The sequence below is a fragment of the Stegostoma tigrinum genome, chromosome 31 (assembly GCF_030684315.1).
Source record: "Stegostoma tigrinum isolate sSteTig4 chromosome 31, sSteTig4.hap1, whole genome shotgun sequence".
NCBI lineage: Eukaryota > Metazoa > Chordata > Chondrichthyes > Orectolobiformes > Stegostomatidae > Stegostoma > Stegostoma tigrinum.
In genome coordinates this window covers 15,763,078-15,781,547 of record NC_081384.1, presented here as the reverse complement: position 1 = coordinate 15,781,547, position 18,470 = coordinate 15,763,078, and the positions used below count along the sequence as shown (strand labels likewise).

The following is an 18,470-nucleotide window of genomic DNA, read 5'->3' as shown; positions in this document are numbered from 1 at the left end:
GTCAAATCAAAACCTGCCCAGATACCTTCAATAGCTGGGGAATATTGGACTGTTTAAAATGTCAGTTCTGCTTTACTTGTGACCTTGCTTGTACTCCTCAGCCTTGCAATAATTCTTGGTTATCCACAAAACCATGCATCATTCTTACAGCCCAGCAGCAATGACAACATAAATTTAATCTTTTAGCATTGACGCAGGGAGATATTTTGAATTTTCAACGTTCATGCAGGAAGCCTGGTAAAGTTCACAGCACTGGGGGAGGTGTGAACGATAGAGAAAAATATTTTACAAACATCCTCTCTACCGTCCACAGGAAGCAGTACAATGGGTTAGACCATGCCTTGTGTGCAACACTATTGTGCACAAAATCCTAAGCAAGCTTATGGCAGAAATTGCAGTAAGAACTTATCGTTTGCTCATTTTACTACAAGTCCATTATATAATCACAACCTATATTTTAGTCAAAATAAAACCAAATGAAATACGGATACTGGAAATTAGAAACAAAAACAGAAATTGCTGGAAAAAACTCAGCAGGTCTGGCAGCATCTATGGAGAGAAATCAGGTTTAAGGTTCAGGTCCAGTGACCCTCCCTCAGATTTTAGTCACCTCCACTCATTAAATTTTGGTTCAGAATCATGATTCGTCCCAAGATTTGGGGGAAATACCTGGAAAACTGATTTAAAGAGAGGCCATCTTATTAGGAAGAATTCATTGGAGGCTTGAAGGTGGGAAATCTAACACAATGAGCAAAGAGACCTTGAAGTATAAGTTCATAGCTACTTGAATGGAGTTGCAGCGAGACAGGGTAGTGAAGAAGGCATTTGGTACACTTGCCTTTAATGGTCAGTCCATTGAATTTCGGAGTTGTAAGGTATTGTTGTGGCTGTATAGGAAAATGGTTAGGATGGCAGTTTCCTTCCCTAAAGGACTTTGGTGAACCATATAGGTTTTCGCTGACAATCAATAATGGATTCATGGTCATCATTAGATTCTTAATTCCAGATATTTATTGAATTCAAATTCTACCATGGCAGGATTCGACCCTGGGTCTCTAGAATGTTATCTGGCTCCCTGGACTAACAGTCCAGTGATAACACCACAAAGCCATCACTCCCCCATGTGATTAATTTAGGATATATGGTGGGCGAGGACAAGTTGGACCAAAGGGTCTGTTTCCATTCTGTACATCTCTATGACTTTATTTTAGCCCACGGATATGATCTGTGAGATTACAGTCTATTGGTGTGGAGCTGGAATAGCACAGAAGGTCAGACAGCATCCGAGGAGCAGGTAAGTCAATGTTTCAGGTCAAAACCCTTTATCAGAACTGTCCTGATGAAGGGTTTCGGCCTGAAATGTTGACTCACCTGCTCCTCTGATGCAGTCTGACCTGCCATGCCTTTCCAGCCTCATACCTACAGACCCTGGCTTCCTGCATCTGCAATCTGTATTGTGACCCATGAGATTAGGTTGACATCGTGTGTTCCTAAACCACGGGGTGAAAGGACAATGCAGTCAGTATGCTTGAGTTTTCTTTGTTAACAGATAACTGCTCTCCTTGCCTGAACTGTGGTAACCCCCAGATTAAACTACCACCAGTGGTCCCTCTCTAATGATAGAGAGCAGGATTACGCTGAGTTTCCCTATTAGCATAACAATACAATCAGTTTTCTTTATTTATAGATAATCAGCATTTTACTGTGAGGCACTGGTGTTTACAATTGGGTAGGAAGAGGGAAGCAAAAAAATCAAAGGGCGATGCGTCTTGAGAATCAGTTCACTGGCTCCAAACCTCAGTGACGTTGGAGGCCCAGCTTTAAATTCCAGCTCCGGGTTTTCAGGTCGCTTTATCGTCAGGCGTTTCTCACTGACAAATAGTTCTCGGTTCGGTCGTAAGTGGTTATTTTCCTCGAGATCAGGCTGGGCTTTCCTCAGTTCGGCCATTCGTTATTCCATCCGCTGACTTGTTTCTTCTTTCATTTCAAAAGAGAGGGGGGGGGAAAAGGGAGAAATGTCTGTGGAAGAAGTGAAAGAAGCACCGTTAGAGCAGGAGCCTCAGCAAGAAGCCAAAGAGCCGGAGCCAGCGGTTACATACAAAGCCATTGTGCTCACTGGCTTTGGGGGCTACGATAAATTGAAAGTGGAGCTCAAAAAAGATGTCCCCGCTCCGAAATCAGGCGAAATCTTAGTGCGAGTCAAGGCTTGTGGCTTGAATTTCGCCGATTTGATGGCCAGGCAGGGTCTCTATGATAGACTCCCGTCCTCCCCGCCGTTGGTCCCAGGCATGGAGTGCTCCGGGGTGGTGGAAACCATCGGAGAGGACGTGACCGACAGAAAGGTAAGGTGTTCCCTGCAAAACGTGTTTGCTTTCACAGCCCCACCCTCCTAGACTTACCCCGTTTTATTTCTTCACCCTCCCGACCCCCAAGCAAAAGAAAAAGTTCTTTTTCCACTTTTGTGTTGCTCAGATCTTGAAGCCACCGCCCAAACCCTCCAGAGGACAACCGGGTCTTTGGCGGGGCTGGGGCTGCGTTTGAGTAATTCAGAAACTTGTCAGAACCCAATCGAAAAGCAGGTTCGACATCTCTGCAGTCTGCCGTCTCAAATTTACGGGTTTTTTTTCCTTCAACGAGAGTGGGAGGCAATTCCTTTTCTCTTCCCCCTCCCTTCAGATTCAACTAAGTATCCCTTTTTTTTCTGATGCTTCACAAGCTCGATAGCCTTAACAGTTATGTGCCCACAAGAATGGGGGCGGGTGTGAAATAAAGGATTTCTTTTTGCCTATATACACTATTTAGACCTCCAGAAGTGTCTCTGGTGTAGTTTTCAATCCAAATCCTGGTTGGACGTTTGGAATATTTTAAATTTTCCTCAAAGAAAATGGAGCTCCATACGTCTAGAAGGGTGCCACTCCCATCATTTCCCCTCTGAATAGAATTGGAAAGGACCTGTCCTTTCTGGATTTACAGTATGCAGTTTCAAATGTAATGAAGTTTTGCAAACGTTACGAATAAAGTTTTTTTTTAAGGGAGGGGGGAAACAAACCCCCTGTATCTTGTAGTGAAGACATTGATTGTACTTTTTTTTTATAAACGTTAACTTTGTTGCTTTTCTTCGATTCTCGTTGACTGTTCAACAGAACGTTATTGCTATAATATGAACTGAATTTTATTTTTGTCTTTCTGTTCCTTCACAGCAGATGAAGTTGAGATGCTGTGTTTTGCACTTAAATGCACTCTTGGGTGTCTGACTAGACTAGTGATGGGGATTAACAATTGGTCAGCTTTTTTTTACTCCCTGCAGTGGGAGGTGCCAAGTGTCAAGCAACGCCTCAATCCCTGGGCACTCCCTGCAGCAGTGCAGCTAATTTGCAGAGATTTGGCACTTCTCAGATCTTGGGTGGGGTGGTGTAAAGGTTGGAGAAGGGTGAATGTAATTTTTGTTTAAGTTTACATGCAATTCTGTAAATCATTACCCCATTCCAGAATCCTACTCGATCTGACATTTGCTGATTTCTTAATGGGCATTAGGTACCATCTTTCAGTGGGGTTATTCGGGTATGAGCCTCAAGGCAACAACATATTTGGGTGAATGGTGTTTATTTTAATGCTATAAAATGTTCTGCTGCTTTTCAGAGGTGTGGCCAAACTAAAGATGGCTCATTTTCCAGTGAAAATCGAGACGATTGGCCCCAATGGTGGGTGTACAAGTAAAAGCCTTTGGGGACTCGGGGAGGGGGGGGGGGTGGAATTGGGGCAAACCCTGCCTGAGGGCTGCCACTGGTGGCTTACAGAAGTTGTGCTTTGAGTACTGTAGGACCAGAGTAGGCTGTGGGTGGTGCCCCTACTTCTAAGTGAAGAAACCCAGCTGCAAGTCCCACCTGTTCCAAAAGTGTGCCATAGCATCTCTGAACGCATTTGATTAGAAAGTATTTATAAAGGATTAAAAATTTTTAGTTGGCGATCAACACAGACAAGAGTGATTTTTGAGTGAGAAAGTGCTGGAGAAACGGAGTATGTCTAGGACCATCTATGGAGAGAGAAATTTTGAGTTAATGTTTCAAGTCTGCTCGGTTGAACTTATATTTCCTCTTTTTTGATGATGTTCCTGGGATGTGGGTGTCATTGGCTACACTGGCATTTATTGTTTACCCCTGAATGACCAGAGGGCCAATAAGAGTCAACCACATTTGGTCTGGAGTAGCATATAGTCCAGACCAGATAAGGATGATAGATTTCCTTTTCTGAAAGAGGTTAATGAGTCAGATACCATTTTTGACTTGACACAGTTATCTCTTTTCTTCACTGAAGGGATGAGCGCTTCACGGCTGCCCAGCATTTATTGTCTGTCCCTAGTTGTCCTCTGAGAAGGTGGTGGTGAGCTACTTTTTTGAAGATACCTTGTGCTATAATTGACCCTCAATGCCCTTGGGAATGGAACTACATAATTTGCACCCAGCAACAATGTTGTATTTCCAAAGCAGGATGGTAAGTGGCATGGAGCAGAACTTGCAGGTGGTGGTGTTTCCATGTCTCTGCTGTTGTTTTCCTTCTAAATGGAAATGGTCATGGACATAGTCATGGTTTGGAATGTGATGTCTCATGTTCTTTGAAGTGCATCTTGCAGATAGTACACACTATAGCTACCGAGTGTTCATGCTGGAGAGAGTAGAAGTGGTGCCTGTCAAATGAGCTGCTTTTGCCTTGGGTAGTATCAAGCCCCTTCAGTGTTGGGGCTGCACCCTTCATGGCAAATGGAAGTATTCCATCACCCCTGTGACTTGTGACTTGTGCCTTGAAAATGAAGGACAGGCTCTGGGGACTCAGGAAGTGAGTTACTCGCTGCAGTATTCCCTGACTCTGACCTGCTCTCGTTGCCATCGTTTGTGTCAAGTCTAGTTGAGTTTTTAGTCGATGATAACTCCAAGCATATTGATAGGGGATTCAGTGATGGTAGCACCATCAAATGAGAAGGGGTGCTGATTACATTGTCCCTTCTTGGAGATGGTCATTGCCAGACATTTTGTGTGGCATGAATGTCACTTGTCACCTGTCAACGCAAGCCTAGATATTGTCCAGGTCTTGTTGCATTTAAGGATCTGTGTATTTCATTGTCTGAGGAGTTGAGAAAGTTGCTGAACACTGCAATCATCGAACATTCCCACTTCTGTCCTTATGGAGGGAAAGTCATTGAAACAGCTGAAGATGATTTGGCGTAGGATGCTACTCTGAGAAAGTCCTGCAGAGATGTCATGGAGCTGAGATAATTGACCTGCAGAAATCATAATTATCTTCCTTTCTGCCAGATATGACTCCAACCAGTAGAAAGTTTTCCCCCAATACCCATTGATTCCACTTTTGCTAGGGCTCCTTGATGCCACACTTGGTCGAATGCAGCCTTGATGGCCAAGAGCTGTCACTATCCTATCACCCTCTTGAAGGGTTCTGACCGGAAACGTCAACTTCCCTGCTGCTCTGCTGCCTAGCCTGCCGTGTTCCTCCAGCTCCATGCTATTATCCCTTACCCACCCGTCACCTCTGTGCTGGCCATCAGGTCAGCTTTTTAATCCAGATTTTTATTGAATTCAAATGTCATCATCTGTGTTGGGATTCAAACACCAGCCTGGAGTTCTGGCTCACTAGACCGGTGATATGACCACCATGCTATCACCTCTTCAGATACTGTCAGACCTGCTGAGTTTCTCCTGTACTTTCTTTTTATTTTTTGATCTCCAGCATCCACAGGACAATGCTGCTGTTTGAGGTTCTGAGTAGGATATGGGCTGAATTTTTATGGCTTAATTTGGGCATGTTTTCAATTTATTGTTAGGGGTGGTGGTGAGAAAGAATGTTAATGTAAAATCTAGCCAGTGAAGGTACCAAATTCCCCATATTCTCTCCCCCATGAATATGATAGTTGGGTTAGAAATCAGCAGCCTGTCTGCTGTTTGCAAGTAAATAAGTAAAGACTTGGGGTAACTAACTCATTGACTAAGCTAAAACTCTGCCCTCTCAATTGTGTGAAGGATATGAGCAGGCTGTTTTGTTTTCATGTAGCCTAGATAATGAGTTTGGATGGGAGTAGGGCTACCTTTGTTCAGTGGGTACCTTTTAGAATTGGCGTCAGATGCATTTATGGTTGAAGTAGCAAGTTTACACAGTATTCTTTATAGTAACTGCATTTGAGAATCATATCATCTGAGTTGGCCAATGCTTATGGGTAGAATGATTTTATATAAAAATGTAAGGTTCATGCCATTAGTAATGGAAAAAATATTTTTGATAAAGAATGCAATCAAATTTTCACGAATGACATGGACAGTTAATTATTTTTCCAAACTAATGAAGAGCCTGTGGGTGTAAAACAGCTGAGAGAACATGAGTCATAGCAGAGTGGAGCATTTAAATCATGTTCACTTCTGAAGTCAAAAGAAGTAAGTAGATATCAAACATCTTTTCCACCTCCACTGCTTGGCAACAAAATGAATGTTGGTGAAACCAGATTGTGATCACAATGCCAAGAATGCCTTGAGCAAGATGTGGTAGATGTGGAGAATTTAGTAGCTTCATTTTAAGTGCTACCGCTGATGTTACATGGAGGATTGTTGCAATTCTGTCACTGTTTGCAATGTGTATTTTCTGTGTGTGGCAAAATATCCGAAATCCTGCAAAATTAGAATTGTTACTCTGGCACCTCATTACATATGCTTTCGAGGACCAGCAGACAAAGCTTATGATGACGCAATTTCTCCTTTTTCCTTTAAACCTTTCACGTCTGCATAACACTTCTTTTTATCTTTTGTCGTAGATCTCCTGGAATATTAGTCACAGGCAATTGGAACTGTGAAACAGAGTTCTTAATTAGCAGTCAGCCCAGCCTGTACCTACTTTTTAAGATGCTTTTCTTTCTTTGAGGAATCTGTTTGAAATTGACCCTGAAATCCAGGTTTAACAGTTAAATGAAGTGTACACATTGCCCTATTGAGGCCAGGGTGCAGGCTACTTTCTGAAGTGTAAATTATAATGAACCTGTCAATCTTGGCAAGATACGTGTGGAGCTGGATGAGCACAGCAGGCCAAGCAGCATCTCAGGAGCACAAAAGCTGAAGTTTCGGGCCTGGACCCTTCATCGGAGAGGGAACTGGAATAAATTGGGGGGGGGGGGGGGGTGGTGTGTGGGGGGGGGGGGGGGGGTGTGGGGGGGGGGGGGAGGAGGAGGACTGAAGATGGAGGTCTGCCTCTTTCTCCCCCCCCCCCCCCCCCCACCTCCCTATTTATTCCAGTTCCCTCACCCCATTCCCCTCTCTGATGAAGGGTCTAGGCCCGAAACGTCAGCTTTTGTGCTCAGAGATGCTGCTTGGTCTGCTGTGTTCATCCAGCTCCACACTTTGTTATCTTGGATTCTCCAGCATCTGCTGTTCCCATTATCACTGATACAACTAATCTTGGCAAACCACTTTAATCGCTGTCAGGACTGTAGTGAATTGTAAGAAGTGATCAATCATCTAGGTTATAAATGACTAAAGCTTACATTTTGACATAATCTAAGATTGCACCAATGTTATGCTTAACCTCAGGTTGTTGGCTGCTGTTTTCAATCCTGACTCTCTGGCTGTTTCTCTCTATTTTTCTTAAAGGTTGGTGACCGTGTTGTTATAATGAACAGAGCAGGATTATGGTCCGAACTGGTTGTGATTCCTGTCAGTAGTACCTTCCTGATGCCTGACGGGATGAGTTTTGAAGATGCTGCTGCCATTCCTGTCAATTATATCACTGCGTACATGATGATCTATGACTTTGCAAATCTGCGTCCAAATCAGAGCATTCTCATCCATATGGCAGCTGGTAAGAGTTCCTGTCACTGTCCAATTTTCTTTTTCCTTAGTTCACTTGAAGTATGTTGTAAATTTGTGCTATATTGTAACCTGGAATCTTTAACTGAATTTCATTGTGTAAAATGGGGATCAGTTTTCGTATCCCATGGTCAGTATACTTTAAGATACATGCTAACACTATTGTCACCATTGTTGTTTGTGACCTGTGCATGTAAAGATCTCACACCATCTTACCTCTGATCACTTGAAGCTCAACTCCACCAGAAGCATGCAGTTATGTTGTAACATAAGCACTTAACAGTTCTTTAGAGACTTTTATGTGAGTGGGGAATATAATGTTTGTGCATGATAGTTGCAATGAATATCAGTTGGATTCTTAATATACAGGAGATAACCGATGTGGCAAACGCTTATGTTAAAACAGCCTATTGAATTTAAACATGCACTAGCAGAGCAAATGAGGTTTCATAATTGAACAATTTAAAAACTTGCTGAGGAAGGAGCAAAGCAATATGTCTTTGGAGCTCTTAATTTTGTTACAACTCATTTCCCTTGATTGTTTAGTTTTTCTCTTGCATTCATTTTTGAGAATTGAGACTGTGGTTATCAGGAATACACTTTGCTGCATAATTAAAATACCTAAACCAGTAGCCAAAAACTGAGATACATGTGATGCTTTGGAGTACTCCTAAACTAGATCAGTTTTTGTATAAAAGAAATAGCCAAGCTATTTGCAAAAATGATTTGGCACTAGCTTTATTATATAACATGCATGAATTTTAATCTAATTGTGTAGAAATGAAGTCCATAGTGCACCTTGTTGAACAATGGCCCAAGCTGTAACATTAATACAGTAACTTGCCTGATGCAGTTACCATTGAATGGAATATGGCAGTCATTTTAAGCATAGCCACAGCCCACAAACATGTCTTTGTCAGTGCAAGTTTCATGAAAGGGGTTTTACAACAGACAGCTGCTTAAATGGTTCAATTGTATTTTGTACGTCAGAGGCCTTTGTTAGTTGAGGGATCCATACTAAATAATTTTTCAGAATGCATGATATTAATGAGGTAACAATTTGGGAAGTGTTGGAGTAGAACTTCAGCCAGAAGTGGGACAGAATATACATTCACACTGTTTCAATTTTTTTCATGGGTGTTTATTTTTGGTGTGGGGAAAGTTTGTAGGTAGCCACTTGAGCTTGTGGAAGCCCTGTTAGCCTCCAACAAATGTGTTTTCCAGTTGGACTCCCAGCTCTCTGGGGCTGTGAACAATATAGCTGCCTGGAGGGCGTCCCCTGGTACCTAGACAGGGGAACAGTTCTCCAACAGGTTATGGTGGGCCCATGGGCCCTTCGGCCCCAATTACAGGCTGTCCTGATTGAATGGAACCCTTCTCCTCCCCACCCCCTCACCTCCCTCCAATTGTGGCATGCTATGTGTATTTCTTTTCATGTTTAAAAAGAACTTTGAACAGGATTTTTAAAATAAAATTTTTTGTGGAATGTGAGTGTCACTTGTTTAAACCCACATTTATTACCCATCTATCACTGCCTTTGAGGGTATTTTAAAAGTCTCAAATGAAGCCCTAATAATAGTGACCATCAAGCTTTCTGAAAAAGGGTTAAGGCCCGAAACGTCAACTTTCCTGCCCCTATGTTGTTGCTTGGCCTGCTGTGTTAATGCAGCTCTACACCTTGTTATCTCTTATTTTAAAGGTCAGCCGTGTTACTGTAGGTTTGGAAGCACACATAGGCCGGACTTGGCAAGGATAGCAGATTTGCTTTCCTAAAGAGCATTAATGAACTAGATGGGCTTTTACAAGAATTAGTAGTGATTACATGGCCACCATTAGGTTGGATTTTTTTTATTATTTGTACTGAGTTCAAAGTTCATTATCTGTAATGGTGAATTTCAAACGTGTTTCCCAAAACACTATTCTCGGGTACCATGTAACTAATGCAGTGAAATAACCACTCTACCACCACCTTCCTCATCCCCTCCACAGTTATAGGTTAGAAGTGAGAGCACTACAGAATGGAAGAACTCTCTCTTTTTCTTTCTTTTCTGAAAAGGCTAATTTCTTCAGGGCTTGAAAGTCACTATTAGGGCTCCGTTTTGAGAGCTGTCTGTCACCCTTAAGTTGGTTGGCAAACTTTGGCTATATTTACTGGAAAATCACCAGTGGGCAACTGTGCATTAGTGCTAGCTACTAACTACTGATTTCCACCCCCACCCTGGCTCATTTAGATTACATGGGATTCAGGGAGAGCTTGCCAATTGGATACAAAATTGTCTCTGACCGTAAAGCCAAAGGGTGATGGTGGAAGATTATTTTTCAGATTGGAAGCCTGTGACCAATGGGGTTCCACAGGGCTGGGTCTACTTCTGTAATTTTATACAAATGATTTGAATGAGAATTTAGGAGGCATGGTTAGGAAGCTTGCAGATGATGCCAAAATTGGTTGTATAGTGGACAGCGAAGAAGGTATCCTAAGATTACAAAGAGATCTTGGTCAATTCAGCAATGGGCTGAGGAGTGGTAGCTGGAGTTTAATTTGGATAAATGTGAGGGATTGCGTTTTGGAACATGAACATGGGCAGGGCTTTTACAATTAAAGGTAAGATCTTGGGTAGTGTTGTAGAACAAAGATGTATGGGTTCAGGTGCATAATTCTTTGAAATTTGTGTCAATTGTAGACAGGTTGGTTAAGAAGGCATTTAGCACACTTGCATTCATTGCTGAGGTCATTGAGCATAGATGTTGAGATGTCATGTTGCAGTTGTACAGGCTGCTGGTAAGGTCTCTTCTGGAGTACTGTGTACAGTTCTGGTCACTGTGCTATTGGAAGGATATTATTAAACTGGAGAGGGTCCAGAAAAATTTACCCATGTTGCTGGAAATAGAGGTTTTGAGTGAAAAGGAGAGGCTGGGACTTTTTTTTTCCACTAGAATGTAGGAGGTGGAGCAAACACTTTTTTTTTTAAAAAAAAAGAGATTTATAAAATCATGAAGGGCAACGGTAAGGTGAATAACCAGGATCTTTCCCTAGGGTAGGAATTTGGCCCCTTTTTTAGTTGTTTAAAGTGAGAGAGCTTTTTAAAAGAACATGAGAACTTTTTTGGTGGTTCATACATGGAATGAATTGTCAGAAGTCGTGGATGCAGGTGCCGTTAAACAGTTAAAAGACATTTGGATGGGTACATAAATAGGAAACATTGGAGGGAAATAGGCTGAATGCAGGCATGTGAGACTAATTTGATTTGGGAACATGGTTGGTGTGGACTAGTTGGACTGAAGGGCCTGTTTCCATGCTGTATGACTCTGACACTCTCTCTAAATTGGATGACAAAGACCAGGTTAAGGGTCCACTGGAAGTCTTGTCCACGAACTAATGTTATTGAAAAATATTAAGCATTTCCCTTTTATTAGACTCAATGGGATTGGAAAGTAAAAGATGAATGATTGCAGATTGAAGTCCTGTATTCCAATCAGGACAAGACTGTTGAGGTATCTTCAGTACCAGTGCAGAGAAAGTAGATAGCGAGGAAACCAGGGTGTACATTTGCTGAGCTGCCTGTTCGGCAATGTTACTACATGCCTGTGGAGCAGGTAGGACTTGAACCCTGTGACAGACTACTTAAATCTTGATCCGCAACTTGCTGTTTCCAGTGAAACTTTTTTGGATGAAGAAAGTGGGTAGAATGGAATTGGTTTTTTATTTTGAAGGATATTGGCAAACAGAAATGGGTTTGGCTGCTCTCGAGAATCAGCATAGAGCATGTACAAGTCGTGTTTGGAGGTGCCCATAATTGAACAAGAACTAGCAAGGTAACTCTGATTGTGAGAATGTGGCCGGAAAATTAAACCGGTTGTCACTAAGTACACTTTTTTCATTCTTTCCAGTTTGATCCATAGTTTGGACTACAGTGAAATGGGAGGACTACCAATAGATGTTGGAGCAGAATTAGGCAATTTGGCCCATCAAGCCTGCTCCTTCATTGATTTATGGCTGATATGTACCTCAATCCCTATGCTCCTGTGTTCTCTGTATAGCTTTTACTAATCAAGAACCTATTGCTCTGTCCTCTACTGGGCTTGGCCTCCACTGCTTTCTGCAGCAGTGAGTATCACAGATTCACCAACCTCTAGCTGAAGAAATTCCTCCTCCATTCTAAAGGGTCAACCTGCTGTCTCGTCCACTCCTCTATTCATGCCTCTCAGTTTTCTAAGTTTCAATCAGACTCCAGTCCCTATGGTGCTTCAGATTTCTGAAGCCTTTTCCCATTTCAAAAGTAGCTTTTTTAAAAAAACTTAGTGTATAACCTCACACTTTCCTAGGTTGTATTACATCAGCCATTCCTCTTTTGCACACTGTCTAGCCTGTCCAAGTACTTCTGCAGCCTCCCCACATTCTCAACACCACTACCTGTCCCTGCACCCACATTCTTGTCATCTGTAAACTTAACAATAATGCCCTCAGTTCCTTCATCCAGATTGTTAATGTTTTAACATGAATAATTGTGATCCCATTACTGATGCCTGCGGAACTCTACTGGTCACCAGCCACCATCCTGAAAAAGCTCCCTTTATCCCCACTCTGTCTTCTGCAAGTCAGCCAACCTGCGATCTGTGTCAGTACCTTGCCCCTAACACTCTGGGCTCTTATTTAGCAGCCATCTGTGTGGCACCTTGTCAAAGGCTTTCTGGAAATCCAAATAGATCACGTCCAATGTCTCTTTACCTAACTAGCTCATTACTTCCTCAGAGAATTCTAACAGATTTGTCAGGTATGCCCTCCCTTTGGTGAGCACTTTCAAGTGCTCTGCAGTCTCGTCTTTAAAAATGGACTCAAATCTTAACAATGACCGAGGTCAGGCTAACTGGCCTATAGTTGTTTGTCTTCTGCCTCCCTCATTTCTTAGGCATGTTACGTTAGCCATTTTCCAGTTCTCTGGCACTCTTCCTGACTCTAACGATTCCTGAAGGATTGCCACCATTGCTTCAGCTACCTCTTTCATAGCTCTGGGGTCTCAAAGGAGTGCAAGAATGGTTTACCAGGCTCCATCCAGGGATAGCGGGACTGACTTACGAGGAGGGATTGACGAGGTCAGGATTGTTTTCAGTAGCGTTCAGACAAATGAGGGCATAATCTCATAGAGACTTAAAAGTCTGTCAGGACTAGACAGGGTAGATGCAGGGAGAATGTTCCTGATGGTGGGTGTGTCCAGAACCAGGGGTCACTATCTGAGGATTCAGGGTGATTTAGGACAGATGAGGTAACAGTTCTTCACCCAAAGAGTGGTGAGCCTGTGGAATTCATTACCACAGGAAGTAGCTGATGCCAGAACATTGAATGTATTCGAGAGACAACCAGATATAGCACTTGGGGCGAATGGGATCAAAGGTTATGGGGAGAAACCAGGATTAGCTGTTGCGTTGGATGATCGTGGTGATTGGCAGAGCAGACTCAAAGGGTTGAATGGCCTCCTCTGCTCCTATCTTCTGTGTTTCAGTTTCTATGTAGTTCAATTGTTCTGAGTGGTGCGTTTTTTTTTAAATCCACCTTCAGACCTCTCAGCATGCCCAGCACTTTCTCCTTGGTGATGGCCATTATACTTGCTTTTTTTTTCCCCAGACTGTCTTGAAGTTCTAGTATGTTGCTGCCTTTCATTTGAAAACTGAGATAACATACCCATTCAGTTCCTCTGCCATTTCTTTGTTCCTCTCCCTACAATCGTCAGCCTCACTTTCCAACAGTCCATTGTCCCCTCTTTGCATGCGTGTGCGCGTCTCTTTTTAGATATCCAAAAAACCTCTTGCAATCTTTGTATTACCAGCTAGCTTCCTTCATATTTCATCTTCTCCCTGCTTATTGTTTCTTCAGTTATCTCTACTGAAGTTTTTTAAGCTATCTGACTAGACTGCACCACACTTTCTAGTTGTTTTTTACTTTTATTCCATACCTGAGTTGCCTTGACCTCCCCTTCGAATGTTTCTTCTCCCTTGGGATGAATTTTTGCTGTGCCTCTCAAATTACTCCTGGAAACCCCTGCCATTGCTCCACTGTCTTCCCTGTTCCCCTTCTAATCGACTACGGCCAGCTCATCCTTCTTGTCCTTATCCTTGTAGTTACCTTTTACTCAATTATTATAGTGTTACATCTGATTCCAGCTTCTCCATCTGAAAATACAGGTTAAATTCTATCATATTATGGTCACTGCCCCGTAGGGGTTCCTTCACCTTCATAAAGCTCCTTCATAAAGTTTGTCCCATTACATCACTGCCAGAATTACCTGTTCCCTGATAAAACTGTACCACAGTCTGCTCCAGAAAATCATTTTGGATATTCTTTGAATTCCTTTTTTTGACATCTGCTACCTGATCTCTTTTCAGTCCACCGCCCCTGTCCTCCTGCATATTGGAGTTCTCCATGATTACTGTAATAGTGCTTTCTTGTACACCATTTTCTGTCTTCCTGATTTTATTTTCCTCCTTGCATCCTGACTGCTGCTAGGACGCCTGTACATAACCCCCACAGACTCTACACCATACAACTTGACAACATCACTAATTGTTATTGTTTTTTTTTTGAATTACAGAGCAGGCAATCCTGTCCCCTCTACCCATCTGCCTGTCACTTCAATAGGATACATATCCTCAGATATTTAGTTCCCAGCCCTAATCGTCTTGCAGCCACATCTCTTTGAAGCCCACAACATTGTACTTGCCGATTTTGATCTGCTCTACAAGCTCATTCACGTTGTATCGTATACAGCGTGCATTTAAGTACAACACTCTCAGCCTGTGTTGACTGCACCTCCCTTCTCGGTTATTCCCTTATCTGCTATGACTGAAACTAGAGTCCTGACTTTTTTACGTATGTTCTGTCCTATTACTTGTTCTGGAATCTTTAATAACCTCTGATCCCTCCCCACCCTTAACATTTTCCATAAGTTTCCATGCAACTGACCTCTTGCCCCTATTTGGTTTACAGCTATGAAATCCTAATGTCACTTGGACAGGGAGAGGAAAAACTAGAAGGATGCAAGTTTTGCTCTTTTGTTCTGCAGCCAGTTGCTTACTGGGGTTCTCTAGTGGAATGTATATTGCAGTGACTCTGTATAGTGGACTGTCACTGGCACTTTAATCAAACAGCCATAAAAGGAAGAGAGACCTCCAGGTGGATATGGGTAAGAAACTTTAAAAGTGTGGCTTTACGGGAAAATTGTGAACTAATTGCAGCTTCCAAAACCATTTTATTTTTCAAGGAAAGCATAAGGATGGTGACTTTTTGCTGAAACCATTTATTAAGTAATGCTGGGATTTGTTTCTACTGAAGATTGTGCAGAAATGTGATAAACACCAGTGACTCTTGACTTGTGCCCAAAAGAAATATTCTATTCAGCTGATGTGGTGTGGAAATTGTTTAGTTTGTTTTGTTTTGTAGCTAACTGGGTTTGAATTGAAGCAATTGACTCGATAGATTTAAGTTTTTTTGAAGGTTGGTGGCATTTGTCATAATGAGTTTGTGTTGGAGTATTTTGGTTTTTAGCAGATTCTTGGGTGAATGCCATTAAGGAAAAAGATCGTAGCCTTTCCTGAACAAATAGCTGTTCCAGAAGTCAGTTCAAGGCCGTGTTAAACTGATAGTTTCCAATTGAATTGGAGAAGTAACTTAATGGAGAAAAAATTCGCCAAGCAATTCTAACGTGTGGGAGGGGATGTAGCAGAGAAGAGCTCTGTCATTTCCTTTGTATTCTAGTGATAGCATTCACTTTTTTCTGGCAATTGCAAGTGGGTGTTGGGTAGGAATGATGGAAGGAGAAAGGCGTTACATGAAAAATTTTTTAATGCCAAAAGTACATTGCACTGTAAGAAACATTTTTCTTTTCTTCCTTGGAGCCGTTGTCATTTTAAATGTTCTATGTGTTTAGATATCATTTATTAAAGTAACTCCAGTCCATATGACCAAAGAAGTTCCACTTGCAAATAATCCTGAATTGCTGGTTTTAAAGTTGGATGTACGTGAGATAAAAGCTTTTAGGAATGAAATTTAAATCATTAAAAATCTAACTGTTCTATGTTCCATGGTTATTTTAGTATCTGAATGTATTCTTGTATATTTACCAACGCAATCATTTACTGCAAAATAGGCAGGAAAATTTGAAAAAAATGTAACTTTTGAAAGGTACATTTTGGAATTTTTTTCAAAGCTCTCGACCAGGTCGCCTCCTTCCTATCTACGTTAGGCATGCTGCCTTTTTGTTTCCATGGTAATGACCTTTTTTTGAGCGTAACCATTACTTCATTTAAAACTAATCATTACAAATCATTTTAAAAATAATTTGAAAAAAAATCCAAATTTAATTTATTCACCTTGTTTAACTGGAATTTATCCAAAGCTCTTGCTTGAGGTTTAGTTGATATCTGATCATGACACTTTTAATTTGAAATCTAGTCATGACTGGTTTCAGCTTTGTCTTAGCAATACAGGATCTCATTCTATCTCCATATGACTTGCCAGTGTACATAAGCGTTATGCCTTGTGCCTTTGTCTGTTTGCCTGAGTTTTCTGCAAACTCGGTGAATGGTTGCTTTTTTTTAAATTTAAAAAGTAACATGCTTTACCAGTCCTGAGTAAAATTTTCACCAGAGACCTTTGAGCAGATTGACCAACCTTTTTTTATAATTAAAAATGGACTTCACTTAGCCTTTATTTAACAAAGTATCTGATCTCTGTTTTAATTCTATTGAATAACCTCCATAGAGCCTTTTTTGCATTAAAAAGGCATTTTGAGTTTCAACTGACCAAACTGTACAACACTCAATAGCCTTTCTTAAACCTACAAAAGAAATGTTGCTTGTTTATTTTTCCCATGTGACTGGTGCTGGTTCGCTAACACTGGGTGTGGGGATGAAGTTCAGATCTCCCAATCATTCCCTTCTACTGTCCTTACACTGAAACTGTTCACTTGTAAGTCTCCAGAAATGGCTATAAATACTCGGTCAGTGTAACTGTTGTTATTCTGTTCTGTTTTATAACGTGAATCAATACAGCCAAACCAAAATAAGTTGTAGTTTGGCAAAGAGTTTGATTAAAAATGCCAAATTTAAAGTATTGTTCCCTCTGGGCAACTGTGTAACCTTGTTTGACTTTATTTTTCAACCCCTTTTTGTTGACCAAGATAACAGAATGAATGTATGCCTTTACAATGATGGAGCAAAAGTATTTTGGAGTTCAGGTTCTGAGGAATGGGTTGTGATTGGTCTCATCATCTGTAAAAGGTTTTTAGGACAAAGTAGTTGTTTTAATCTATTCCTTGGGACAAGTGCTTATATTCACCATTTTCAGAAATGTTGGTAGCTACTAACAGGTTTTTCTTGACTGATTGCAGGAGGTGTGGGGACTGCTGCAACGCAACTGTGTAAAATAGTTAAAGATGTGACTATCTTTGGAACTGCCTCAGCATCTAAACATGAACTCATCAAAGAACAGGGTGTGACTCATCCCATCGACTATTCTACCTTGGACTATGCTGAAGAAGTTAGAAAGATATCCCCTAATGGTAATGGCATGAAAAGAGAAACAAAGCTAATATTAAAAGCCAGAAAGGGACAATTTTAGATTTAAAGGACACCCACACCAATCATGTCTGATTTGGTTTTTTAAAAAAAATTAACTGTGTACCTTCACCAGAACGGCTGTATAAATTAACCATTGGGCAGCATGTAAGTCTTGCAATGCCATTTATCTTTGCAACTCCATAGCAAGTACTCAATTTTTACTTTATTTTAAAATACTAGTTCGCATCATTCCTCTGCTTTTGTATTTGCAGATTTTTAAATTGTGCTTCGATGTTAACTAGCATTTTATCATTGGAAGTGCTGAAATGATCACTATTCTGTAATTGTGTCCTTTTTTAGGTGTTGACATTGTTTTGGATCCCCTGGGTGGAGGTGACACAACTAAAGGCTTTAACTTGCTCAAACCAATGGGAAAAATCGTACTTTACGGTAAATATCATTGCAATACTGAATTGTTAGAATTGTCAGTAATATTAAGAAGATGACATTCTCCATGTAGTAATGATTTTCTTTTTAATTCGTGTTCATTGCTGGTAACTAAATTTATTGGCCTAACCTGGCTTCCACAAAGGAGATGATAATGGCTATGATGACCTTCTCCTTAGGCATCTCTGTTCTCCAGTGTGTTTAAGTAGAAAATTTTCTTTAAAATGTTTACTTTAGTGACTGTGTCCATATTGGGTTGGAGCTAATGTTGACATGCCTAATTGCTGAGATTTCTTTAGTTACCTTGTAACATAGCTGACTTTTGTTTTTCATTGCTGGACTTTATTTTTATGCACTCTTTCAGCAATTGAGCTAAGCCTATCACGTAAGCCAGTAGATGGTTCAGTTGCATGTAGGTTGTGGAATTAACTGTTTCTGCAGGCAAACATAGGGCTGGGTTTTTTAACATGGGTCAACAAATTCACTAAATTATTAAGTTGCCCATTCACTCCTACAGCCTAAACCAGGTTTCGATACTTTATACTTTCATCTTTGTATGACAGGAAATTTACCCAAAACACTATCTTCCCAGTGAATTATACAGCCCCCATCCACCCA

The 18,470-nt window shown here is 41.2% G+C and overlaps 1 protein-coding gene across 1 annotated transcript in view; it reads left to right on the top strand.

Moving 5' to 3' along the window:
* The first annotated feature begins 1,745 nt into the window (after nt 1-1,745).
* The window catches only part of vat1 (vesicle amine transport 1), a 46,887-nt gene continuing 30,162 nt past the window's right edge, over nt 1,746-18,470 (top strand). Inside the window, exons 1-4 of the mRNA XM_048560463.2 lie at nt 1,746-2,342; nt 7,641-7,848; nt 17,237-17,407; nt 17,766-17,855. Coding sequence (XP_048416420.1) covers nt 2,016-2,342; nt 7,641-7,848; nt 17,237-17,407; nt 17,766-17,855 — 796 coding nt within the window. The 5' untranslated portion in view covers nt 1,746-2,015. The remainder of the gene's footprint in view (nt 2,343-7,640; nt 7,849-17,236; nt 17,408-17,765; nt 17,856-18,470) is intronic.